Source organism: Stomoxys calcitrans, chromosome 1 (genome assembly GCF_963082655.1).
Source record: "Stomoxys calcitrans chromosome 1, idStoCalc2.1, whole genome shotgun sequence".
NCBI lineage: Eukaryota > Metazoa > Arthropoda > Insecta > Diptera > Muscidae > Stomoxys > Stomoxys calcitrans.
Window position 1 is genome coordinate 240116211 of NC_081552.1, and position 27638 is coordinate 240143848.

The window sequence follows — 27638 nt, forward strand, 5'->3', positions numbered from 1 at the left end:
TTTCTGCAATTCGGCCCAAATCGGTCAAGGCATGACATTTGATTTTTTAAGCTAAAATTATTTACCCAAATCCAACTTATTCTTCCATTTAATTATTAATAATTTTTTTCAAAGTTCCCTCATTAATTTTTAAAGACTTGCTTAGCAATTCTTATTGGCATGAATATTCAAAACATGCCATCTACGTTTTCTGCCTATAATTGTCAAAGTTATGCATCAATATTCCCTTGCAGCTTTAAATCTCATTTCATGCCATCTTTTTGTCCATATCTTCTTATGTCGTTTAATGTAGGCTTAGCTTGGCTGGTAACCAGCTATGACCTTGCAATATAAAAATTTAAGTTCAAGAAAAACACCTCATCAACCAGCAAGTGCTGCTGTCACAAATAAAGACAGATTAGATGATGTCGAGCATTGTCAGCAAACATTCAGCGGCTACACATATTAAATGTTGACGTTATGCTGTTGAATTGTAAAAAAAAACACAAACCCTTTGTCTTCTTCATGGTTTTCACTTAGTGGATATCATTATAAAGCGTTTTTTAATGACTTCTTAATGGATTTTTCCGCTATGTTGCAAAAATTAATTTCCAACGAACTACTCAAGGTCATGGTGTAGTGAAGAAAAGAAAAAAATAGTGCATATCATTTTCTTAATATTACCGTAGTTATTGAAGGTGAATAAGTAGGAGTGGGAAATAGTAGAGCAAAAAAAGTATAAAGGTGCTAATTTCGGTCATAGCGAATCTTTGAAATCTACCACCATGGATTCTGCGAAAAATTTACACAAAATAAAATTAGTTGAAAGGCATAATTTTACTCTACGTACACTTACAGAAAAACGTCTGGTGATAAAAGCAGACACTGTCTGCTGACTGTAAGTAGTTAATATTGCTGCTATTACAGTAGCAATTCTGTAAATTAAAGCGTAAAGTAAAGCGTGCTAAGTTCGACTGGGCCGAATCTTGGGAACCCACCACCATGGAGGTAGCTAATATATGGGAGCCCATCTGGTTATTGACCGAATTAGACCGTACTTCGCGCAGTTGTTAAGAGTCATAACAGAACACTATATGCAAAATTTCAGTCGAATCGAATAAACATCGCGGCTTGTAAAGGCTCGAGAAGTCAGATCGAGTGATCGCTTTATATGGGAGCTATATCATGTTCTTTACCAATTCCAGGGGCTCAAGAAGTCAAATCGAGAGATCGGTTTATGTGGGAGCTATATCAGGTTATAGACCAATTCGTGAAAAATATTTTTTTTGCCCCCATAGTAACTTTATCGAAAAATGTTGCGATTTGGACCAAATTCGACACGGATATTGAGAGGTCTAATAAGTACAAGTCATTGTTCAATCTTGTAGTACAAAATATTGGTCTTTTTGGTAGTCATATCCAAATATAGACCGATCTAAACCATATACGCCGCGGATGTCGGAAAGCCTAACATAAGTCACTGTGTCAAATTTCAGCGAAATCCGATTATGAATGTACTTTTTATGGGACCAAGATTTTAAATCGATAGATCGGTCTATATGGCAGATATATCAAAATCTGAACGGATTTCGGTCAAACAAAAGAGGACTGTTGAAGGGCCTAACACAACTCACTATCTCAATTTTCGGTGAAATCGGACAATTAAATACGCCTTTTATGGGCCCAAAACCTTAAATCGAAAGATCGGTCTGCCATACTATATCCAAATCTAGACCGATCTAAACCAAATTGAAGAAGAATGTCGAAGGGGCCACCACAACTCACTGTCCAAAATTTCAGCAAAATCGGATAATGAATGCGACTTTTATGGCCCAAATCGAGAAATCGGTCTATATGACAGCTATATCCAAATCTGGACCGATCTGAACCAAATTGTAGAAGAATGTCGAAGGGCCTAACAAATCCCACTGTCCCAAATTATAGCAAAATAGGATAATAAATGTAGCTTTTATGGGCCTAAGACCCTAAATTTGAGGATCGGTCTATATGGCAGCTATATCCAAATCTGAACCGATCTAAACCATATTCACGGAGGATGTCGAAGGGCCTAAGACAACTCACCATCCCAAATTTCAGCAAAATTGGATAATAAATGTGGCTTTTATGGGCCTAAGACCTTAAATCGGAGGATCGGCCTATATGGCAGCTATATCCAAATCTGGACCGTTCTGAACCAAATAAAAGAAGGATGTCGAAGACTCAAACACGACTCACTGTCTCAAATTTTGGCAAAATCGGACAATAAATGCGCATTTTATGGGCCCAAAACTTAAAATCGAAAGATCGGTCTATATGGCAGCTATATCCAAATCTGAACTGATCTGAACCAAATTGAAGAAGAATGTCGAAGGGCCTAACACATCTCACTGTCCAAATTTTTGGGCAAAATCGGACAATAAATGCGACTTTTATGGGCCCAAGACCTTAAATCGAGAGATCGGTCTATATGGCAGCTATATCCAAATCTGAACCGATCTGAGCCAAATGAAGGAAGGATGTCGACTGGCCTAACACATCTCACTGTCCCAAATTTCAGCATAATCGGTTAATAAATGCGACTTTTATGGGCCCAAAACCTCAAATCGAGAGATCGGTCTATATGGCAGCTATATCCAAATATGGACCGATCTGAGCCAAACTAAGGAGAGATGTCGTAGGGCCTAACATAACACACTCTCCCAAATTTCAGCAAAATCGGTTAATAAATGTGGCTTTTATGGGCCTAAGACCTTAAATCGAGAGATCGGTCTATATGGCAGGTATATCCAAATCTGAACCGATCTCTGCCATATTGCAAAAGTAAGTCGAAGGGCCTAACAGAACTCTTTGTTCCGAATTTCGGCGACATCGGACAATAGGTGCGCCTTTTATAAGCACATGACCTTAAATCGAGAGATCGGTCTATATGGCAGCTATATCCAAATCTGGACCGATCTGGGCCAAATTAAGGAAGAATGTCGACTGGCCTAGCACATCTCACTGTCCCAAATTTCAGCAAAATCGAATAATAAATGTGCCTTTTATGGGCCTAAGACCCTTAGTCGGCGGATCGGTCTATATGGGGCCTATATTAAGATATGGTCCGATATAGCACATCTTCGAACTTAACCTGTTTATGGACAAAAAAAAGAATCTGTGCAAAGTTTCAGCTCGATATCTCTATTGAGAAAAATTTTTAATAAAACTGAAGAAAAATTTTTAATAAAAAGGTTAATATTTTTTTTGGAGGCCCCTGTAGCGCAGAGGTTAGCATATCCGCCTATGACACTGAGTGCGTGGGTTCGAATCCTGGCGAGACCATCAGAAAAAGTTTTCAGCGGTGGTTTTCCCCTCCTTATGCTGGCAACATTTGTGAGGTGCCATGTAAAACTTCTCTCCAATGAGGTGTCGCACTGCGGCACGCCGTTCGGACTCGGCTGTAAAAAGGAGGTCCCTTATCATTGAGCTTAAATTTGAATCGGACTGCACTCATTGATAGGTGAAAAGTTTGCCCCTGTTCCTTAGTGGAATGTTCATGGGTAAAATTTGCATTTGCATATGTTTTTTGTTTCCTGTTATGCTTCCTGTTTGCTTTTTAGGAAAAATATCTATTCAAAATTTTTATATATAGTCAACTAACCGCATGATATATTCAACATAGCTAATCCACAAATACTTGTTATAAAAATATTTAATATTAAAAAAATTCATCACCTGGATTAAATCTGTGTTTTATGCGAAAATCATATTTTCAAAATGATTTTAGTTTCATTGATATGCTGTTGTATGCTTTCAAGAATATAGGACACAAATGCGACTTAAGCAGCAAACAAAAGACTTAAGAAACAAACGCGTTTATCGACTAAGTTAGGTTTTATCTTGCGAAGGTTGAACATAAACTAGAGTTTGTTTATCACATTTAAAACGAAATAACTCACATCGTTGACAGTTATAATTTCTGCTAATATTTTCAAAATTTGAGTCAGATTCTAAAAAGTCTTAAAATAAGTTTTTACTTCCTCTGCTTTGTCATTGTTGACCACAGCCTAATTTTTATAGTATCCGCGCACATTCCGCTTAAAATAGAACATGCATAGCGTATTATGTTACGATTTATGCTCAAATGTGACATGTGCGGGCACTGACCGTTTAAATCTATGTTTAATTAAAATGATAGCGACATATCATTGCATATTAAACAAAAACGATCTAAAATTGCGGCACACATTTTAATACAACTAAAAGTTCAAAATGTCAATACAATGGGCTGAAAATATGTGTTCTATGAATTCAAGGAGTCTCACTGGATGATGTGTATCTATGGCATTTTTTTTTTTATATCCACCACCATATAATGGGGGGCATACTAATCTAGTCGTTGCGTTTGTAACATCTCGAAATATTGAAGACGACAGGATCATCTCGACATTCTGGATCGATCCAGCCATGTCCGTCCGTCCGTATGTCGAAATCATTACATCATTCGAACGCGTAAAGCCAGCCGCTTAAAATGTTGCACAGATACTTCTTATTGATGTAGGTCGTTGGGGATTGCAAATGAGACATATCGGTTTAGATTTGGGTATAGCCCCCATATAACCGATCCCCCGATTTGACTTCTGGAGCTCTTAGAAGCCTCAATTTTCAAACGATTTGGCTGAAATTTGGAACAAAGTCTTGCTTCATGATATCCAACATCCATTCTAAATATGATCTGAGTCGGTCTATAAACAGATATAGCCCCCATATAAACCCATCCCCGGATTTGAGTTCTTGGGCCCTTAGAAGCCTCAATTTTCATCCGAATTGGCTGAAATTTTGAACAAAGAAGTGAGTTACGACTTCCAACATTCATGCCAAGTACGATCCGAATCGATCTAAAAACAGATATAGCCCCTATATAAACCGATCCCCAGATTTAACTTCTTAAACCCCTAGAAGCAAGTATAATCTGAGTCGGTCTATAAACAGATATAGCCCCCATATAAACCGATCCCCGGATTTGAGTTCTTGAGCCCTTAGAAGCCTCAATTTTCAACCGATTTGGCTGAAATTTGGAACAAAGACTTGAGTTACGATTTCCAACACCAATGCTAAGTACGATACGAATCGGTCTATAAACAGATATAGCCCCCATATAAACCCATCTCCGGATTTGACTTCTTAAGCCTCTAGAACCTACATTTTCATCCGAATTGGCTGAAATTTGGAACAAAGACGTGAGTTATGGCTTCCAACATCGATGCCCAGTATGAAGAATTTGTGTTTGTTTGTTTGTTCCGTATAGACTCAAAAACCGCTGAACCGATTACCTTGAAACTTTCACAGATTGTGTAGGTTGGTAGGCTATATAATTTTTTGATATCGGGAGGGGAGCGGACCCTCCCCTTTACCCACAAAGTATTACCCAAAAATAAAAGTGGACCGATCGGGACAATATGGGATTCAAATGAAAGGTATTCGAGAGTAGAATACGAATTTCACAATAAAAGTAGGGTCCAAGCACATGGGGACCGAACCAGCCCCAAAACCCCTTAAAATAGGTTTATTTGGCGAGCATGACAATATGGGACTCAAATGAAAGGTATTCGGGAGTAGATTACGAATATAGTGAGGAAGAAGGAATAGACTTTACAATTTATTGATAACGGAAGGGGGTGGACCCTTCACCGTTACCTCAAAAACACACCACCCAAAATCACAAGTGGACCGATAAGGACAATATGGGTATAAAATAAAAAGTATGCGGGAGTAGATAACGAATCTGGCATACAAATTCATGTCGAAGTATATGGGGTCACCCCACGCCCACAAAAACGCCCAAAATGTGAACATTAGCCAATCACGGATATATGGGACTCGGTTTGTTTGTTCCATATAGACTGAAAAAAGGCAGAACCGATTTTCTCAAAATGTTCGCATATTGTGTAGGTTAATCTGGAAGGAAACATAGGCTATATAATTTTTCGATATTGAAAGGGGGGCGGACCATCCCTCCCCCTTATGCCAAAAACACAACCCAAAATCAAAAGTGAAGCGAGCGGGACAATATAGGTATCAAATGAAAGGTATAGGATATATAGTAGAATACGAATATGGTATAAAAATTTGAGTCGAAGTACCCATCGGGCCGCCCCAACCCCAAAACTCCCCCAAACAGTCATATTGGACGTTCATTTTATTATGGGCCTTAAATGAAAGGTATTCGGGAGTAGATTTCGAATCCGGCATACAAAATCAGATCAAAGTATGGGGGATCACGCCACACCTCAAAAACGTCATTTGACCCATTATGACAATATGCTACTTGGCTGAAGCGATTTTCTTAAAATTTTCATAGATTGCATACGTTTGTCTGGAAGGAAATATGGGCTATATAATTTTTAGATATCGGGCGGAGGCGGACCCTCCCCCTTACCCCAAAAATGGCAACCATACCCGATGGACATAATAAGGGTATCAAATGAAAGGTATTGGAGAGCAAAAAACGAATAAATTATTAAAATTTGGGTCCAAGTACCCAGCAGGCCACCCCCCAAAACCATGAAACTCCTCTAAACACATATATTCAAAGTTCATGTCAATATGGGACTCAAATGGAAAGTATTATACAGTAGATTAAAAATATGGCATAAAACATTAGGTTCAACTAATGGCAGGTGGCCCCACCTCCAAATACTCCCGAATGGGCATATTAGCCGACCATGGCTATATGGGACTCAAATGAAAGGTATTTGGAAGTAGATTACGAATATGACATTAAAATTTGCGTTCAAGTCAAGGTGGTGCTTTTCCTCCTAATGATACGTCAAATGGGTTATTTGACCCATTATGACAGTATGTGACTCAAATGAATGGTATTTTAAAGTAGAAAATGAATTTGATATCCAAGTGGTTTGGGGTACGCCCTGAAGCGCCCCCTAAACTGAATTTCATTTCCGTTGGGAGAAAAGAACGAATTTGCCCCAAAACACCCTTCAAATCGTTCATGTTTACTGGCCATGGCAATATGGAGCTCAAATTGAAGCAATTTGAAAGTGCAGCACGAATTTGATATCCATATTTGAGTCGAAATATCTCTAAAAAGCAGTTCTCATTACCCTAATTTTTAAAAACACCGGGAACATAGCAGAGCAAACTTCTCACACATCTTATGAGTGCTTTCCGATTTAAGTTTAAACTCATTGATAAGGGTCCTTTTTTTATAGCCGAGTCCGAACGTCGTCCCGACACCTCTTTGGGGAAAATTTTTTAAATGACCATGCATGGCATTGTATCACGCAAATGTCGCCAGCATTCAGAGGGGATAACCACCGCTTTGTCCGATGTTCTCGCCAGGATTCGAACGCCATAGGCTACAATGGCACGAATTCGATATCCGCATACAGGGCGAAGTGTCCCCACCCTAAAAAGATTTTAGAGAGTTAAATAAGACGCAGCGGAGTTGGTCCGGTTCGGCTAGAAGCCCCATGTAAACCAATCCCCGGAATTGACTTCTTTAGCCCTTAAAAGCCTAAAACTTCAACTTATTTGGCCCAAAAACCTAATCTCATGACTTTCAACATCCGTCCCAAGTTTTATCCGAATCAGTCAATATGGTGATAGAGGCCCCCTTAAGTACCGATATCTCGACCAAAATAATTCGAATGAAAACTCAGTTAAAAAGGTAAATTTTTAGCGGAATCCATGATGGTGGGTATCCAAGATTCGGCCCGACCGAACTTACCACTTGTTTAATTGGATGTGGTTATATTGGGTTGCCCAAAAAGTAATTGCGGATTTTTCATATAGTCGGCGTTGACAAATTTTTTCACAGCTTGTGACTCTGTAATTGCATTCTTTCTTCTGTCAGTTATCTGCTGTTACTTTTAGCTTGCTTTAGAAAAAAAGTGTAAAAAAAGTATATTTGATTAAAGTTCATTCTAAGTTTTATTAAAAATGCATTTACTTTCTTTTATTGGGTTGCCCAACAAGTAATTGCGGATTTTTTAAAAGAAAGTAAATGCATTTTTAATAAAGCTTAGAATGAACTTTAATCAAATATACTTTTTTTACACATTTTTCTTCTAAAGCAAGCTAAAAGTAACAGCTGATAACTGACAGAAGAAAGAATGCAATTACAGAGTCACAAGTTGTGAAAAAATTTGTCAACGCCGACTATATGAAAAATCTGCAATTACTTTTTGGGCAACCTATTTTACCTCCCTAATGTAAAGAGAGGTGGCGTCTCTCATCCATTATCTCTCTCGCTCTCGATTTCTTTTTCGCCTAATATAAATGTCCCACGATAGCCAATTATTGTATATTGAAACATTCATATATTCAAAATATTAAATTAACATATTCAACATATTAGTCATTATTTTTTTCTTATCATATTCAAATTAAAAATTTTTAAATTTTGGTGAAACTCTTTGATTATTATGTAAACGGCATATAATCATAATGTTTACAGTTTGGAATCCAAACATTGTATTAATATGAAATTTGTCACCACTTCAGATGCCAAAGATGACAAAATTGGTAGAAAACACGTAATGACACAAGTAGTACGTTGTAGTACACTGTGAACCAAAAAAAGAAATAATTTAAGGAAAAAAAGTAGATAATGCAAAAAGAGATTTAATTAGGAAAAACTTGTATCCGCATTTTAAATCTTAACAACACACTTTTTTTTGCACTAGCCAGAAAAAATTTTCAAAATCGGACCACAAACGAGGATTTAACAGCCCGAAAAATTTTTCGAAATGCTGAGGTGACCAATTTTGGGGGCCTCCCAAAAGACGCCCGGCCAACCTAGGGCCTTGAAAATTTGCCCACGATCTTGCTTACATCGCTAACCATTCAAAAATGTCAAAGAGATGTCTCTACCCTTTCTCACACGGCATATTTTCTCAATTTTTTTTCGGGCGCTGTCCGCACGACTGTCCCTTCCGAATGTCTGCCTGTCAATGGCATGATGGTTTTTGAACGAGTAGTTAAACTAGCAACTCAAAATTTTGCACAACTTCAAATGTAGGTCAATGGGATTGCGCCAAATCTGTCAATATTTAGATATAGGTTAGGTAAGGTGAGAGTGGCAGTCCTTTACAGTCTCACTTAGACAATTTGAAGTCCATTGTGATACCACAGTAGCGACAGACCACGGCCTCTCGTGGGAATCGAACCCACAACCCTAGCAGTCCAAGCACGCTACCAATTCGGTAATCGGGACATGCAATTGCAAATTTGCCCATGAACATTCCTTTAAGGAACAGGAGCAAACTTTTCCGCTTCAAGTTTTAAGCTCAATACTAAGAGGCCTCCTTTTTATAGCCGAGTCCAAATGGCGTGCCGCAGTGGGTCAGCTCTTTGGAGAGAAGTTTTTTATATCTCATTGTTGTTGTTGTTGTAGCACTTTATTGTGTTCTATCTTTCATCTGCTTGATTCTGTTGAGTGTCAAGACCCAGGAACTCTGCAACTAAGATGCGATGCGTCCATAGGGATCTGGGTCTGAGTCGAGTGGATCTAGCTGAGCAGTTAAACAGGTGACGTGTATCGTGCGGTCCCTGGTAACAATCGGGACATACATCTTGCTCATCGGTATCAATCCTTGCTCTGTAGATGATGAGGCGGCTGCATCTACCGAAACGTAATTGAACCAGAACTACTCTGGTTTGCCGGGCGAGGTCAATTTCTTCAGATGCAATGGGAGGCGGTCGTTTTTCAAGGCCTACATTCACCCGGTAGCCAGAACTACTCTGGTTTAGCGGGGGAGATCAATTTCTTCAGATGCAATGGGAGGCGGTCGTTCTCCAAGGACTACATTCACTCTATAGGAGTTGAGGCGGCAGCATCTGCCGGAACATAATTGAGCCGGAACTACTCTGGTTTGGTCGTTTTTCAAGGCCTACATTCACCCGGTAGCCAGAACTACTCTGGTTTGCCGAGGGAGGTCAATTTCTTCAGATGCAATGGTAGGCGGTCGTTCTTCAAGGCCTACATTCACCCGGTAGCCATTTACCGCATCTACTACCGTGTCTGCATGAATGTTGTCTAGACCTGCTTGATATGCCGCTTGATCAAGAGGTTCTCTCTTGTAGCGCTGAACCTAACGCTCAAGATCATGTAGATCTACCATAAAGCTTCTGTGCGATGGATATCTATCCACAAGATGATGATTTGGATGGTCTCTGCGACAACAGCCCAAAAGGCATTGCTTAGACAGCACGTAGTTATGTCTTCGCACTGGTAGGATCTTTGTCTCCCGGAGGTAGTCCACATGAGAACTGAGGAGACAGCCCGTCGCAGTGCGGAGGGCGGCATTGCAGATGTCAACAATGGGTGGGTGGCCTGATCGTACAATCGTCCGCATATGATACGATCTCTATGCCGTCTAGAGAGAGTGAAATAGAGGATAGGTGGAGGTTTAACAGTGCCGGAGATATCACCTCACCTTGGGGAACTCCCTGTTTCACTCTACGGTACTTCGACTTCTTATCCCTAATTCCACAAATAACTGGCGACCACACAGGTAATTCGCGAACCAACGTTTCAGGCCTGGCTGGAGGGACATGTTGGTCATGTCCTCAAATAGTTTGGTATGGCTGACCGTGTCGGATGCCTTCGATAGGGCCAGTGCCATGAGAACCGTCCTATCACATGACCTGGGCTGATTGAATCCAAGGCAAATGGTGGTGGCCGAAATCAATGTTAAGGCGAATGAAAATTCTCCTACGAAGCTCGGAAGGAGTGATGCTTCAAGCGTCTTTGCTACTGGTGAGAGAAGGAAGATCGGTCTGTATGACTTCCCCAAACTCGGGTTCTTTCCAGGCTTCAGTAGCGGGATCACTCTGCTCATTTTCCAGACATCGGGAGCTATAAGAGTGTTCAAAGACTGGTTGAGGACAGTAGTAAGGTACTCAACTCCCAATGCCTTGTATGATTTGGCGATATATTGTGATGGCTGTCCATCGGCTCGGAGACCACGGATACTGCGAATGGCTCTCTATCTTGCCCTGTCACATTCGGGATGCACAACAAATTGACGGTTGAACTACCCGGTTACTTCGCCAAAAGTGACTGAGGTCCGGTCATCCCGTCTACCGGGGTTCGAGAGTGACTTAACAGTAGACCACAGCTTGCCTAATCCGGTGCCTAAGTTATTGCTCCAAGTGTTTCAGCCACAAATTCCGTTCGTTGACTACCCTGTTTATTTTCATATTCAGCTCGCTAATTCTGCGGTTAGTGGGATCCATACCACGAATCCCATCACGCTCGTCTGCGAGTACCACTGCCTGCGCCGGGAAATTGGACCGCACTTGGGGTATTCGACCGGCTGGTATAAAACAAGCGGCTGTAGCGTTAATGTTGCTCGGAATTTCCTCTCTGCCACTAGCACATCCGAGGGGGGTGGCAGTTCACTGAAGCGGCGATTGGTATACTCTCTGAAGCCAGCCCAATCGGCCTTCTTCTGATTGATAAACGTCCGGCACTCAGAAGTTATACAGTCGGGTGGTCGCTCGATGGTGACAATTATGGGGAGGTGGTTTGACCCCAAAGAGATAACGGCTTATCAGACATTTTTTGATTCTGGGTTACTATCAATGTAATGAAAATTTGCCCATGGACATTAATTCCACTAAGGAGCAGAGGGAAAACTTCCCACATATCAATGAGTGTTATCCAATTCAAGTTTAAGCTCGATTATAGGGGACCTTAGGGGAAGAAGTTTTTACTACCAATGTAAAGAATGATTTTATAAAGGGTGATTTTTTGGCTTATCATCATTTTGGCAACTCTGGTTTACACAGCTCACACACGTTTCGTGTTTTGTTTCACTGTAAAACATTTTCAGTTTGGTCTATAATTTAACCATGAATCATCTTACAAACGAATAACGCTTGCAAATTTTGGAATTTTATAATCACAATGCTTGCTCTGTTAAGAAAGTTCATCGCGCGCTTCATCCATTCTATGGACGAAGCTCATTTTAGGCTCAAAGGGTACGTAAATAAGTAGAATTGTCCATTTTGGGAGTGAAGATCAGCCAGAAGCTTTGCAAGAGCTACCAATGCATCCAGGAAACGCCACAGTTTGGTGCGGTTTATGGGCTGGTGGCATCATTGGACCGTACTTCTTCAAAGATGGTGCGAATCGTAACGTAAGTATGAAGCGTGAGCGCTACCGTGGGAATTTATATCCAGTTTTTTTTTGCACATGACATGTGGTTTCAACCAGACGGAGCCACATGCCACACAGCAAGCGTAACAAAGGACCTTTAGAGAGGCAAGTTCGGTGTACATTTTTTTTCATGTTCGGGACCGGTCAATTGGATGCCCTGATCGTGCGATTTTACGCCTTTAAACTATTTTTTGTGGGACTATGGTAAAGCTCATGTCTAAACAGACAAGTCCGCTTCAATTGACGCATTGGAAGACAACATTGGGACATTTATTCGTGACATACTGGCCGAAATGTTTGAAAGTGTATGCCAAAATTGGACTAAGCAGATGGAATATTTGAGGCGCAGCCACGGTCATTATTTGAATGAAATAATCTTCAAACATTACATTATAAGAATCGTACTATCGATTCAAATAAAGATTTCCGTCCGTCCGTCTGTCTGCAGAGAGCACTCCAACTTTCGAAGTAGTAAAGCTAGCCGCTTGAAATTTTGCCCAAATACTTTTTATTAGTGTAGGTCGGTTGGGATGATATCGCTGCCTTATCAACCGAACTTGGATCTTGACTTCTTGGGCCCCTAGAGGGCGCAATTATTATCCGATTTGGCTGATGTTTTGCATGCGGTGTTTTGTTATGACTTCAATTATCTGTGTCAAATATGGTTCATATCAATCTATAACCTGATATAGCTCCCATATAAACCGATCTCCCGATTTGACTTCTTGGTTTTAGCTTCCAACAACTGTGCCTAGTATGGTCCAAATCGGTCTATAATCTGATATAGCTCCCATATAAACCGATATCCAGATTTAACTTCTTGAGGCCTTACAAGCCGCAATTTTCGTTCGATTTGGCTGAAATTTTACATGTGGTGTTCTGTTATGACTTCCATTAACTGTGTCAAATATGGTTCAAATCGGTTAATAGCCTAATATAGCTCCCATATAAACCGATATCCCGATTTGACTTCTTGAGGCGCTACAAGCCGCATTTTTTGTCCGATTTGGCTGAAATTTTGCATATGGTTTTCTGTTTTGGCTTCCAACAACTGTCTTAAGTACAGTTCAAATCGGTCTATAACCTGATAAAGCTCCCATATAAACCGATCTCCCGATTTGACTTCTTGAGGCCTTGCAAGCCGCATTTTTTGTCCGATTTGGCTAAAATTTTACATGTGGTGTTCCATTATAACTTTCAACAACTGTACCTAGTTTGGTCCAAATCGATATATAACCTGATATAGCTCCCATATAAACCGATCTCCCGATTTGACTTTTTGAGGCCTTACAAGCCGCAATTTTTATCCGATTTGGCTGAAATTTTGCATGTAGTGTTCTGTTATGACTTTCGACAACTGTGCCAAGTACGGTACGAATCGGTCTATAACCTGATATAGCTCCCATATAAAGCGATCTCCCGATTTGACTTCTTGAGCCCTTACAAGCCATAAATTTTCGTTCGATTTGGCTGAAATTTTACATGTGGTGTTCTGTTATGACTTCCATTAACTGTGTCAAATATGGTTCAAATCGGTTTATAACCTAATATAGCCCCCATATAAACCGATCTCCCGTTTTGACTTCTTGAGCCCTTATAAGCCGCAATTTTTGTCCGATTTGTCTGAAATTTTGATGGTAGTGTTCTTTTGTGACTTCCAACAACTGTGTCTAGTACGGTCCAAATCGATCTATAACCTGATATAGCTCCCATATAAACCGATCTCCCGATTTGACTTCTTGAGGCCTTGCAAGCCGCATTTTTTTGTACCATTTGGCTGAAATTTTGCATGTAGTGTTCTGTCATAACTTCCAATAACTGTTCCAAGTACGGTCCAAATCACTCTTTAACCTGAAATTGCTCCCTTGTAAAACCGCCTCTCGATCATCCTTGTTCGGTTCCTAGAAACTTTAATTTTTACTGGTTTAACAGAAGTTTGGTAAGTTTAATAAAATTATGCCCTTCAATTAAATTTATTTTTTATAAACTTTTAGCAGAATCCATGGTAGTGGGTTCCCAAGATTCGGCCCGGTCGAACTCGGCACGCTTTTACTTGTTTCTGCTTTAAAAACATGCTTCTCTTCAGATAGGCAATAACGGTAACAAGGGTAGCCTATCCCTATGCCAAATGATAAAACAAAAGACTTAAGAAACAAACTCGAACACAATAACAACAATAAGATCTCTACTATAAACTTTTTCTTCTAAACACTGTGCTTCTTAGATCAATTATTAATTAATCACCATATAATGTAGCATGTGTCTTGTTTTCATTTTTTTCGTTTTGTTCCACGCAAATTACGATACAAGTAATTAAACAGAGAAAACACTAAGAATGGACTTACCTCGTTTATCGCGTAAAGTCGATGATGTTGGTATGGTGATGGGTATATCAGCTGATCCGGCTTTAATGGATGGGGATGAAGAGGATTTTTGTGCAGCTTTAGTCAATGTGGGGGCCGCCGCCACTTTAATTGCAGATGCAGCTGGAGATGCAGAACCCAATGCTGGTGCTGATGCTGATGCTGGTGATTCTGATGCAGATGCAGATGTTGTTGGCATGGGCGTTACAATGAAGCTATTAACACTATCGTTATTAAATACATTTTTGGTATTATTTTCGCTATTACTACTACTGCTATCGCTGCTGCTGGTGCTGCTGCTGGTGCTAGTGGTGCTGGTGGTTGTGGGGGCTGTGGGTACTGCAATGTTGTTGATGTCCTTGATGTTGATGGTTTGCATTGTATGATGGTGGGGAATATTTGAATGTCGTGGCACACTTGCACTGGTGCTAGTACTGGGATGGCCATCAGTATGGCCATTGGCCAAGGCAAAGACGATTAAAAGTAAGCCTATAAATGGTTTCATTGCGAACCTAGAGCTTTAAAAGGTGTGCTTGAATTGTTTTTTTTCCAAGTTTTGTTTTGTTTTTCTTAAGAATGTTTGAATGAAAATGTGGTTTGTTTTTGGTTTCTTTTTTTTTTTCTTAGCTTCTTAGAATTTCACAGAACGTACGACCTTGCTAATGCCAGACTTTGTAATGTTACTTAAAAGATGACCGAATTTGATGGTGCGCTCACTCTTGCTATCGGCCTCGAATGTTTTCTCAAATGAAACCTGACCATACACAGGCGCCTGTCGTTTGGGTGAAAGACCGAAGAAATTGAAACTGTTTTTTTCGATTTGTTGTTGTTGTGTGTCTCTTTCTTTTTTTTTGGTGTTGCTGCTGCTGCTTCAGTTTCAGTTTCTTTGTGTTATGATTGTCAACAACCATAATCCAATGCGCCCGGTAATAAGCCCGCCAGTTTGGGGGGACTTTTGCTTTTGTTTGAATTGCTAGTAGCGCCGTAAAACTTTCCTAATAAAATGTTATTTTCATAAAAATTATGTTAATAAAACATTGGACATTTTTTTGTTTCGTTTACGATCGCATCCAATTATCTGGGGTCACTTTCTATCTTGGTATGTAAGTCATTTGAATATGTTAATCAGTGGCCATTTATCGAACTTGTTTTGGATTTTCTCTCGCTGCGCTGCATGCGATTCAGCCAGCCAACAAATATTTCAAAATGTTATTCAATGTTTTCAAAAAACAAAAAAAAAACAAATTTTTTTTGCTTCTCTATGGGTCTTTAAGATATGCAGACTTGAATCTTTGATTGATAGCACTTGGGAAATATATCATTCATAATTAAATATTCTCTCTTTCTGAGGTTTTTGTTTTTGTTTTTCTTATCAGTCGATTGATGTCTCTTGTTTCATTAAGAATTGTTGTTGGCCTTGCCCTTCAAATGGTTTTCGATTTGATTCATACACTCTGAAGATGAGCTGCACTGCCATTAGCAAAGACCTCCTTGCACACGCACACTCACACACACGCACATTTGTATACACTTCAACACTTGCTAAGGCCTATTCTTATTAAGTTGTGTGACTTGCTGTGGGCACTAAAATGCTTGACCAGCATCCCCCAAGCCTTGGTTACAAGAAATTCGTTGAACAACACACTTGAGGTATGCACGCATGCGCCTCATTCGCATAACTTTCTTTGGCTCTTTACAAACATTGTTGACATATGCTTTTGAGAGGGGGTGGGGGGGTGGGGGATCAAAGCTTTTTCTTTGCACTAAACACTCTTTCTCTTTAGTTTTATTGAAAATCTCTTTTTGTTTATTTGGTTTTTTCTCTTGCCTTCATAAGCTTTCTCGTTTACGCTCTCTCTTTGTGTTTTGCAGGGATGGCTGCAATTGAAATCTCAACTTGTTTTTTGGGTTTTTCGAAAACACGCTTTCATTCATCCAACTGCCTTTGAACGCTTCAGACACAGAGCGAACGTTTGTGGTTTCACTCGTTGGGGGTTTTCTCATGTCCAGCCAGCAGCAGTGCGCGTTTCTCTGCTGTTCGCGCGTCTCGCACTGAGGTTTGTTGCTTTCTTGTTTGTGTTGTCGTCGTCACCCAACTCAAATGGAAGACTGACTGGTGTGTCTAAAGCGATTTAGAGTCGCATGTTTTTTTTCCATGTACACTATGCGCGGTCCATTGCCACAGACTCTCGAGCTTATTCCCCAACACTCCAGTAAAAAGCCCTCTCTTGTTTAGCATATTTGGCAGCAACTCTCTTTGAATTGGATTTTGCTATTGCTCTCCTCGAGTACTAACACTTGCTGTTGTTGTTATTGGTCTCGCTATTTGTTTATTGTTTTTTGTAAACAAACCTCCAACGACTTGGCTTCAAAAACTTCAAAGCACTTTAATGCTTAATTGATTTTTTATGTTTTTTTTGTTGATTTCCTAATATATGCCAAATTAAAAACAATGGCATTTTTTGTACTTGTTTTGGTTATTTTCTAAAAATAGAAAATAACGGCAAATATAAAAAAACACAAACTAGAAAAGAAGTCTGAAAAATAGCTGAAATTATTAACGTTTTTTTAGATAAACGTTGAGTTGCATTAAAATTTAAATAAAAAACAAGTAAGAAGGTGCCAAGTTCGGCCGGACCGAATTCGGCCAGAGAAATAGATTTTGCTAAAAATGTATACAAACTAAATTTATATATGGGGTGGTCCCCCAAACACTAAGCCCGGAAAATATATCAGCAACGTGCTCTATTCTCATATATCTATACATGATTTATTTGATCCCCATTTGAGCCATTGCCCTCAAAATTGGATATCAAATTCGTTTTCTAATCTCAGTTAAACTCCTTATTGCAAAAGTCAGCAAATATGTCCGGTTTGGGGTATTGGCCCTAAAAACTATGAATATTTAGTTCCCCAAATTGTCTTGGTGAGCAAATACGTCCTATTTGGGGGTTGTTATGGTGGTGGGACATCCCCAAGACAGTTGGTCCCTAATGTTGATATCAGATACGTGGTCTACTCCCACATACCTTTAATTTGAGCCCCATATTTCCATAGTCGGCAAATATGACCGGCTTGGGGGGTGTTTGGGGGATGGGCGGCCACTCAGTGAGTTGGCCTTGAAAATATATATCGAATTCGTGATCCACTCTAAAAACCCTCTTATTTGAGCCTCATATTGCAAAAGTCAGCAAATACTTCCTATTTGGGTGGTGTTGTGGGGGTGAGGTGGCCCCATAGGCAGTTTTCCCAAATATTGATATCAGATTCGTTCTTTACTCCCAAATACCTTTCATTTGAACCCCATATGGCAATGGTCGTAAATTTGTCCCCTTTGGGGGATGTTTTTGGGAGAGGCGGCCCCACAAAAACTTGGTCCCATATTTGGATATCAGATTCGTAGTCTACACTTAAATACCTTTTATTTAAGCCCCATATTCCCATGGTCAGTAAATAAGTCCAATTTGGGGGGTGTTTTGGAAAAGGGGTGGACCCCCAGAAACGTGGTCCCACATTTGAATATCAGATCCGTATTCTACTCGCAAATACCTTTCATTTGAGTCCCATATTAACATGGTCGGTAAATATGTCCGATTTAGGGGTGTTTTGGGGGTTGGGGTGATCCCCCTAGCACTTGGTCCGACAATTGGATATCAGATACGTTTTCTTATCCTAAATACCTTTCATTTGAGTCCCATATTGCCGTGATTGGTCTAAATATATGTTTGGTAGGTTTTAGGGTGGGGCGGCCCCCCTAGGTACCCCATCCGAAATTTGGATACCAAACTTTTATTTCCAGGGTACTATATGAGAGCAAAATTTCGCTTAAATCGCACCACCCACTTGCGAGATCTGGCGTTTCTGGAATTTAGGGTAAGGGGGAGGGTCCGCCCTCCCCTTCAGATATCGAAAAATGCAGTACCCTATTTTCTCCAAGGGTCATTATGCACCATCTGCGAAAATTTCAAGAAAATCGGTTCAGCCGTTTCTGAGTCTATAAGGAACACACAAACATACAAACATGCAAACAAACAAACAAACAAACCTACAAACAAACACAAATTGATTTTTATATATAAGAAGATAAGAAGTACCTGTGCAGAATTTCAAGGCGCTAGCTTTACGCGTTCGAACGCTATTGTGATTTTGACAGACGAACGGACATGGCTAGATCGACTCTTAACGTTGAGACGATCCAGAATATATGTACTTTATAGAGTCGCAAATCAATAGTTCGAGGTGTTACAAACGGAAGGTCTAGTCTAGTATACCCCCATGCTATGGTAGTGGGTATAAAAATCTCCTTTATAATGTGGGACCATCTACTGTACATTCGTAGAAAAATGCAAACATGGCGTTGTCAAATTGTCAATATTTTCAACAACGTATGTTCCTGATAATGACACCATAGCTGCATGATTTCGCAATGTCCTAAGATCCATGGTGTTAGATATGGAAAAATTGCCAGCACCCAGACTTTTTGCCTTTTTATACCCACCACCGAAGGATGGGGGTATATTCATTTTGTCATTGCGTTTGCAACACATCGAAATATCCATTTCCGACCCCATAAATTATACATATTCTTGATCAGCGTAAAAATTTAAGACGATCTAGCCATGTCAGTCCGTCTGTCTGTTGAAATCACGCTACAGTCTTTAAAAAAAAGAGGTATTGAGTTGAAACTTTGCACAGATTCTTTTTCTGTCCATAAGCAGGTCAAGTACGAAGATGGGCTAAATTGGACTATATCTTGATATAGCCCCCATATAGACCGAACCGCCGATTTAGGGTCTTAGGCCCATAAAAGCCACATTTATTAACCGATTTTGATGAAATTTGGGACAGTGAGTTGTGTTAAGCCCTTCGATATCATTCTTCAATTTAGCCCAGATCGGTCTAGATTTGGATATAGCTGACATATAGACCGATCTCTAGATTTAAGGTTTTGAGCCCATAAAAGGCGCATTTATTATCCAATTTTACTGAAATTCGGGACGGTGAGTTGTGTTAGGCTCTTCGATATCTTTCATCAATTTGACCGATATCAGTTCAGATTTGGATATAGCTGGTATATAGACCGATCTGCCGATTTAGGGTCTTAGGCCCATAAAAGCCACATTTATTATCCGATTTTGCTGAAATTTGGGACGGTGAGTTGTGTTAGGCTCTTCGACAACCTTCATCAATTTGGCCCAGATCGGTCCAGATTTGGATATAGCTGTCATATAGGCCGATCTGCCGATTTAGGGTCTTAGGCCCATAAAAGCCACATTTATTATCCGATTTTGCTGAAATTTGGGACAGTGAGTTGTATTAGCCCCTTCGGTAGCCTTCATCAATTTGGCCGAGATCAGTTCAGATTTGGATATAGCTGCCATATAGACCGATCTGCCGCTTTAGGGTCTTAGGCCCATAAAAGCCACATTTATTATCCGATTTTGCTGAAATTTGGGACAGTGAATTGTGTTAGGACTTTCGACATCATTCTTCAATATGTCCCAGATCGGTCCAGATTTGGATTTAGCTGCCATATAGACTCATCTCTAGATTTAAGGTTTTGAGCCCATAAAAGGCGCATTTCGCCGAAATTTGGGACAGTGAGTTGTGCTGGGCTCTTCGACATTTATCTGCAACTTGATTCAAATCGGTCCAGATTTGGATATAGCTGCCATATAGACCGATATCTCTATTTAAAGTCTTGGCCCCATAAAAGGCGCATTTATAATCCGATTTCACTGAAATTTGACACCGTGACGTATGTTAGGCTTTTCGACATCCGTGTCGTATATGGTTCAGATCGGTTTCTTTTGAAGGTATAGCTACTAAAAAGACCAAAATTTTGTTTTACACAATTGAACAATGACTTGGTCCAAATCAGAACATATTTCGATATAACTGCTATGGGACATAAGGTATGCAATTTTCACCGGATTTTGACGAAAGATGGTTAACATATATACCCGAAGTGGTGAGTATTAAGTTCGGTCGGGCCGAACTTAATGCCTTTTTGCTTGTTTTAAAAACATCTGGAACCAGATTTTGATAGAAATTACGGTATTATCAAAAATGCCTTAATAATTATGACACAAATATTTTTCGATAAATTGTCCATATATGCAAATAATTTTCCTCTTATGGCATCCAGTTTCAATAATAATTTAATTTTTTATCTCGGTCTACATCAATTGAACAAAACAATTCTATGATATTTACTGAATTACCGAACTTGGCAGTAACTGAAATATCTTAACGCTTAAAAGTACCATGGAATAATTTAATTTAATAAAAAAAAAAAAAAACTGAAAATAATCAACATGGACCATTATTTTTTTCCTCCAAAGCAATTTTGATAATTTTAACATCTTCAAGAATACCAAAATAGCCGCAAGTGTTTATTTCTTAATTTTTAAAGAACATTGCTGTACTGGTGTTCTAACGAACTTAATATTCGCAAATTTATGAATTTATGAATATAAATATTTTTTTGTTTTCGTTGGTTTGTGCAAAAATGAATTGGAACTGATTTGATTCACATTCGCTAAAACCATTAAAATCTGCCGAAAATTGTCAAGCGGGATCATTTTGTACAGTTAAATGGAATATATTCAAAATTTATTCACTAATCAATATGGGAACAACTTTAGCGCATGGCAAGCGGTCAAGTGGTTGTTTTTCATAGAGAACAAACAAACTTTTTATGTAAGTAAATTAATTATAAATGATTTGTGTTGTGTTACTCAAAATATTCTGAATATAATTTTCACCCGAGGAAGCTTTGTTTTACGACGGGATGTAAAAGATTCGTAATTTGATATATTAATCAGAAAATTTGCTAATTATCACATTAATCTTTAGTTCATTTGGATTTCAAAGGTTATTTACCCCCAAATGGTAAGAATCCAAACTAGAATTTAAAAGCTCATTGATTATTTTTCTCATTACTTATTAAAGATTAATAAAAATAGCAATAAAATTTAACATAGTCTATTTTAAATGGATGTGCTTTCAGAAATTATTCACCGCCTTTTTTTTGTTTGCTGGCCAAAATGAGCAGCATAATTTGAAATGAAATCCCACCATAACACTATGCTAATTAGGAGAAAAAGTCCATAGAGATTCATATCTACCATAGCCATATCTCTCACAGCCACTGTGTGGCTTGAAAATCGAAATTTTATTTAATTCATTTTTTTTTCGTTTGAGTGAGTTTGGCTCAAAAAGGAGGAGGAGGAGTAGCAAGCAGACCAACCGATGGGGGGATTATCTAACAATAAAATACGGATCGTTGTCAACTTTTGCTGCAGACAAAAACAAAAAATCAAATCATTCAGCAAAAAAAAAACGAACCATACAAAAAGACAAACATCCAATAAAAGGCAGCATGACCATATTTTCATTGATCTCCTGTCTAAAGTCTGCAGGTGAAGCAGTTTTTAGTTTTTGCCTCGTAATTATAGGGGCCATTAGATACGTTGTGCTGGAGATAAACTATCCACGATATGTTGTTGGCAGTTTCTGCGTTAATTATGATCTGCCTCAAACGAAAGCGAGATTGATGTGATAGTTAAAGGGGGATATTTTTCTTGTCATGGAACAAGTCATCAAGGAACTGGCGAAATGCAAAACAACTATTTTTATACCCTCCACCATAGGATCGGGGGTATACTAATTTCGTCATTCTGTTTGTAACACCTCGAAATATGCGTCTAACACCCCATAAAGTTTATATATTCTTGATCGTCGTGTCATTTTAAGTCGATTTAGCCATGTCTGTCCGTCTGTCTGTCCGTTTGTATGTCTGTCCGTCTGTCTGTTTGCCCGTCTGTCTGTTTGCCCGTCTGTCTGTATGTCTGTCCGTCTGTTTGTCCGTCTGTCTGTCCGTCTGTCTTCCGTTTATCTGTCTATCCGTCTGTCTGTCTGTCCGTCTGTCTGTCCGCCTGTCTGTCCGTCTGTCTGTCCGTCTGTCTTCCGTTTATCTGTCTATCCGTCTGTCTGTCTGTCCGTCTGTCTGTTTGTCCGTCAGTCTGTCCGTCTGTTTGTCCGTCTGTCTGTCCGTCTGTCTGTCCGTCTGTCTGTCTGTCCGTCTGTCTGTCCGTCTGTCTGTCCGTCTGTCTGTCCGTCTGTCTGTCCGTCTGTCTGTCCGTCTGTCTATCCGTCTGTCCGTCCGTCTGTCTGTCCGTCTGTCTGTCTGTCCGTCTGTCTGTCCGTCTGTCTGTCCGTCTGTCTGTCTGTCTGTCTGTCCGTCTGTCTGTCCCTCTGTCTGTACGTCTGTCTTCCGTTTATCTGTCTATCCGTCTGTCTGTCTGTCCGTCTGTCTGTTTGTCCGTCAGTCTGTCCGTCTGTTTGTCCGTCTGTCTGTCCGTCTGTCTGTCCGTCTGTCTGTCCGTCTGTCCGTCTGTCTGTCCGTCTGTCTGTCCGTCTGTCTGTCCGTCTGTCTGTCCGTCTGTCTGTCCGTCTGTCTGTCCGTCTGTCTGTCCGTCTGTCTGTCCGTCTGTCCGTCCGTCTGTCTGTCCGTCTGTCTGTCTGTCCGTCTGTCTGTCCGTCTGTCTGTCTGTCCGTCTGTCTGTCTGTCCGTCTGTCTGTCCCTCTGTCTGTCCGTCTGTCTGTCCGTCTGTCTGTCCGTCTGTCTGTCCGTCTGTCCGTCCGTCTGTCTGTCCGTCTGTCTGTCTGTCCGTCTGTCTGTCCGTCTGTCTGTCCGTCTGTCTGTCTGTCCGTCTGTCTGTCTGTCCGTCTGTCTGTCCCTCTGTCTGTCCGTCTGTCTGTCCGTCTGTCTGTCCGTCTATCTTTCCGTCTGTCTGTCTTTCTGTCTGTCCGTCCGTCTGTCTGGCTGTCCGTTCGTCTGTCTATCGAAATCACGCTAACTTTCTAAGGAGTCAAGCTAGGCGATTGAAATTTTGCACAAATACTTTTTGTTAGTGTAGGTCGGTTGGGATTATAAATGGGCCAAATCGACCCGAGTTTTGATATAGCTGCCATATAAACCGATCTTGAGTCTTGACTTCTTGACCCTCGGTCGATAAGCTGATAAGCAAATTTGCTTATTTTGCCCTTTAACATTCCATTAAGGAAGAGGGGCAAACTTCTCACCTCCTTTTTATAGCCGAGTCCGGAAGGCGTACCGCAGTGCGACACCTCTTTGGAGACAAGTTTTACATGGCACAGTACCTCAGTACCAAATGTTGCTGGCATTAGCTAAAAAAATTTTACTGATGGTCTCGCCAGGATTCGAACCCAGGCCTTGATTTTTGAGCTAATAGAGGGCGCAATTCTCATCCGATTTGGCTAAAATTTACCTTGAAATTGTTTGTTATGACATCTAACAACTGTGCTAAGTATTGTGCAAATCGGTCCATAACCTGATAAAGGGTGATTTTTTTGAGGTTAGGATTTTCATGCATTAGTATTTGACAGATCACGTGGGATTTCAGACATGGTGTCAAGAGAAAGATGCTCAGTATGCTTTGACATTTCATCATGAATAGACTTACTAACGAGCAACGCTTGCAAATCATTGAATTTTATTACCAAAATCAGTGTTCGGTTCGAAATGTGTTCATTCACCGTAACGTTGCGTCCAACAGCATCTTTGAAAAAATACGGTCCAATGATTCCACCAGCGTACAAACCACACCAAACAGTGCATTTTTCGGGATGCATGGGCAGTTCTTGAACGGCTTCTGGTTGCTCTTCACTCCAAATGCGGCAATTTTGCTTATTTACGTAGCCATTCAACCAGAAATGAGCCTCATCGCTGAACAAAATTTGTCAAAATTTGAACACATTTCGAACCGAACACTGATTTTGGTAATAAAATTCAATGATTTGCAAGCGTTGCTCATTAGTAAGTCTATTCATGATGAAATGTCAAAGCATACTGAGCATCTTTCTCTTTGACACCATGTCTGAAATCCCACGTGATCTGTCAAATACTAATGCATGAAAATCCTAACCTCAAAAAAATCACCCTTTATATCGGGCATATAAACCAATCTTGGATCTTGACTTCTTGAGCCACTAGAGGGCGCAATTCTCATCCGATGTGGCTATAATTTAGTACGTAGTGTTTCGTTGTGACTTCCAACAACTGTGCTAAGAATGGCTCAAAACGGTAGAAAACCTAATATAACTGCCATGTAAACCGATCTGGCATCTTGAAGAGCGATGTCGAAGGCTCTAACACAACTCACTGTCGCAAATTTCGGCGACATCGGACAATAAATGCACCTTTTATGGGCCCAAAACCTTAAATCGAGAGATCGGCCTATATGGTAGCTATATCCAAATCTGGACCGATCTAAGCCAAATTGCAAAAAGTTGTCGAAGAGCCTAACGCAACTTACTGTCCCAAATTTTGGCGTTATAAATAAAAGCGCCTTTTATAGGCCCAAACCTTAATTTGAGAGATCGATCTATATAGCAGCTATATCCAAATCTTAACCGATCTGTGCCATATTGCAGAAAGATGTCGAGGGGAAGAAAGTCGACTGGCCTTACACAATTCTCTGTCCCAATTTTTGGTAAAATCGGACAATAAATGCGCCTTTTATGGGCCCAAGTTCCTAAATCGAAAGATCGGTCTATAGACAGCTATTGGGTTGCCCAAAAAGTAACTGCGAATTTTTCATATAGTCGGCGTTGACAAATTTTTTCACAGATTGTGACTCTGTAATTGCATTCTTTCTTTTGTCAGTTATCAACTGTTACTTTTAGCTTGCTTTAGAAAAAAAGTATATTTGATTAAAGTTCATTCTAAGTTTTATTTAACATGCATTTACTTTCTTTTAAAAAATCCGCAATTATTTTTTGGGCAACCGAATATATCCAAATCTGGGCCAATCGGGACCAAATTGAAGAAGAAAGTCGACTGGCCTAACACAACTCACTGTTCCAAATTTCAGCAAAATCGGATTATAAATGTGGCCTTTATGGACCTAAGACCCTAAATCGGTCTAACTTATCGGTCTAACTCTGGACAAGAATCTGTGACTCAATATCTCTATTTTCAAATACTGTAGCGTGATTTCAACAGACAGACGGACGGACATGGCTAGATCGTCTTAGATTTTTACGACGATCAAGATTTACTTTATAGGCTCGGAAATGGATATTTCGATGTATTGCAAACGGAATGACAAATTGAATATACCCCCATTCTTCGGTGATGGTCAATTAAGCGCCATTTTGAGTTCCCAATACCCCACCTTGCATTGGTTTTATGTTTGATTCTTTGGTAAAACTTCGGTACTTTATTGTGACTACTGTACTTCGTAATTCGCTTACACTCACGTCTTTCATTTCGCTCTTCTTATTGCGAAATAGACGTTTCTCCTATCTCATTTTCTTCCAATATCTCTCCTTCACCTGGCGAGTTGATGCTGATTGCAGGATTGCTTCCTATGCGGCAGGCTTCAGTACCATTTGGACACTCAAGTGAAGAGTCTTCAGAATTTTCCTTAAAGTGAGCAATGGTTTGCCATTTCGCAGATATATCGTCGGAACAAGTAGCTCTTTTAGAAGCAGTGGGGTCGGTCGTGTGTCATCTGTAGCTTTTAGATAACCACCTTTCGTGCAGTGTGAGATCGTATGGTTATCGTCATTTCCACAGACGGACAAACATGGCTAGATCGACTTATAATGTCAGCTTTATGGGGTCGCAAACCAATATTTCGAGCTGTTTCTATGGTGGTTGGCATCAAAAAAGAGGTCATTACCTTCAAAAGCCTTTTGAATGGGAAGTAGCATCTCTTTCGCAACTCAGTGTACAGCACCATTACTTCAATTGTTCGAGACGTTTCTTTACTACTTGCCTTCAATTCCATAATATATTGGCCACCCAGATGTCTATCTTTGGCCAACAAGATAAACTCGCCTGATGACGTCGAAGGTCATTTACCAAAATCACCAACCAAGCAGCAATATTCAATTGAATGTTGGAATTCACCAAAACAATGCACGAATACTGTAACATTTAGAATACTGTCTACTTGGGCCAAGAAGACAATGCCAAAAAATGCATTGAACAAAAAACCCCCCCAAAAAAACAGACCATTCAAGAGTTCTATACTTGGTAGAGGAATGCTAACATTGATACCAGTATTATGGCTACTATGTTTAGCAACACTTCGTTTTTGAAATCACTTTTGTGACCATTCATGCGAATCTTGTTCGATGGCTTCAAATGTGAGTTGGTTGCAGTTCAAAATAAACCGAAAAAGTAACCAAAAACAACTGCAAAGAATTTTAAAGATGCATGCTGCGACCCTCCTACTGACATGTATGACCTAACTAAAATGCACTGAGAAAAACCATACCACAAAAAAAACGTCGATAAAATTTTCGCTAATGAAAAAACAAAAAGACAAAATTTCAGTGAAATTTTTCGCTAAAGACAAAATTTCAGTGAAATTTTTCGCTAAAGACAAAATTTCAGTGAATTTTCTCTAAAGACAAAATTTCAGTGAAATTTTCTCTAAAGACAAAATTTCAGTGAAATTTTCTCTAAAGACAAAATTTCTGTAAAATTTTCTCCAAAGACAAAATTACTGTAAAGTTTTCTCCAAAGACAAAATTTCAGTGAAATTTTCTCTAATGACCAAATTTTCTCTAAAGACAAAATTTCAGTGAAATTTTCTCTAAAGACAAAATTTCAGTGAAATTTTCTCTGAAGACAAAATTTCAGTGAAATTTTCTCTAAAGACAAAATTTCTGTAAAATTTTCTCCAAAGACAAAATTTCATTGAAATTTTCTCTAAAGACAAAATTTCATTGAAATTTTCTCTAAAGACAAAATTTCAGTGAAATTTTCTCTAAACACAAAATTTCAGTGAAATTTTCTCTAAAGACAAAATTTCTGTAAAATTTTCTCCAAAGACAAAATTTCATTGAAATTTTCTCTAAAGACAAAATTTCATTGAAATTTTCTCTAAAGACAAAATTTCAGTGAAATTTTCTCTAAACACAAAATTTCAGTGAAATTTTCTCTAAAGACAAAATTTCAGTGAAATTTTCTCTAGAGACAAAATTTCAGTGAAATTTTCTCTAAAGACAAAATTTCAGTGAAATTTTCTCTAAAGACAAAATTTCAGTGAAATTTTCTCTAAAGACAAAATTTCAGTGAAATTTTCCCTAGA

General features: G+C 39.6%; 1 protein-coding gene across 1 annotated transcript in view; it reads right to left on the reverse strand.

The window, feature by feature from the left end:
* The window catches only part of LOC106091669 (uncharacterized protein DDB_G0271670), a 219055-nt gene extending 202025 nt beyond the window's left edge, over nt 1-17030 (reverse strand). Inside the window, exon 1 of the mRNA XM_059370927.1 lies at nt 14488-17030. Within this exon, the coding sequence (XP_059226910.1) occupies nt 14488-15010 (523 nt within the window). The 5' untranslated portion in view covers nt 15011-17030. The remainder of the gene's footprint in view (nt 1-14487) is intronic.
* Nucleotides 17031-27638: the final 10608 nt, after the last annotated feature.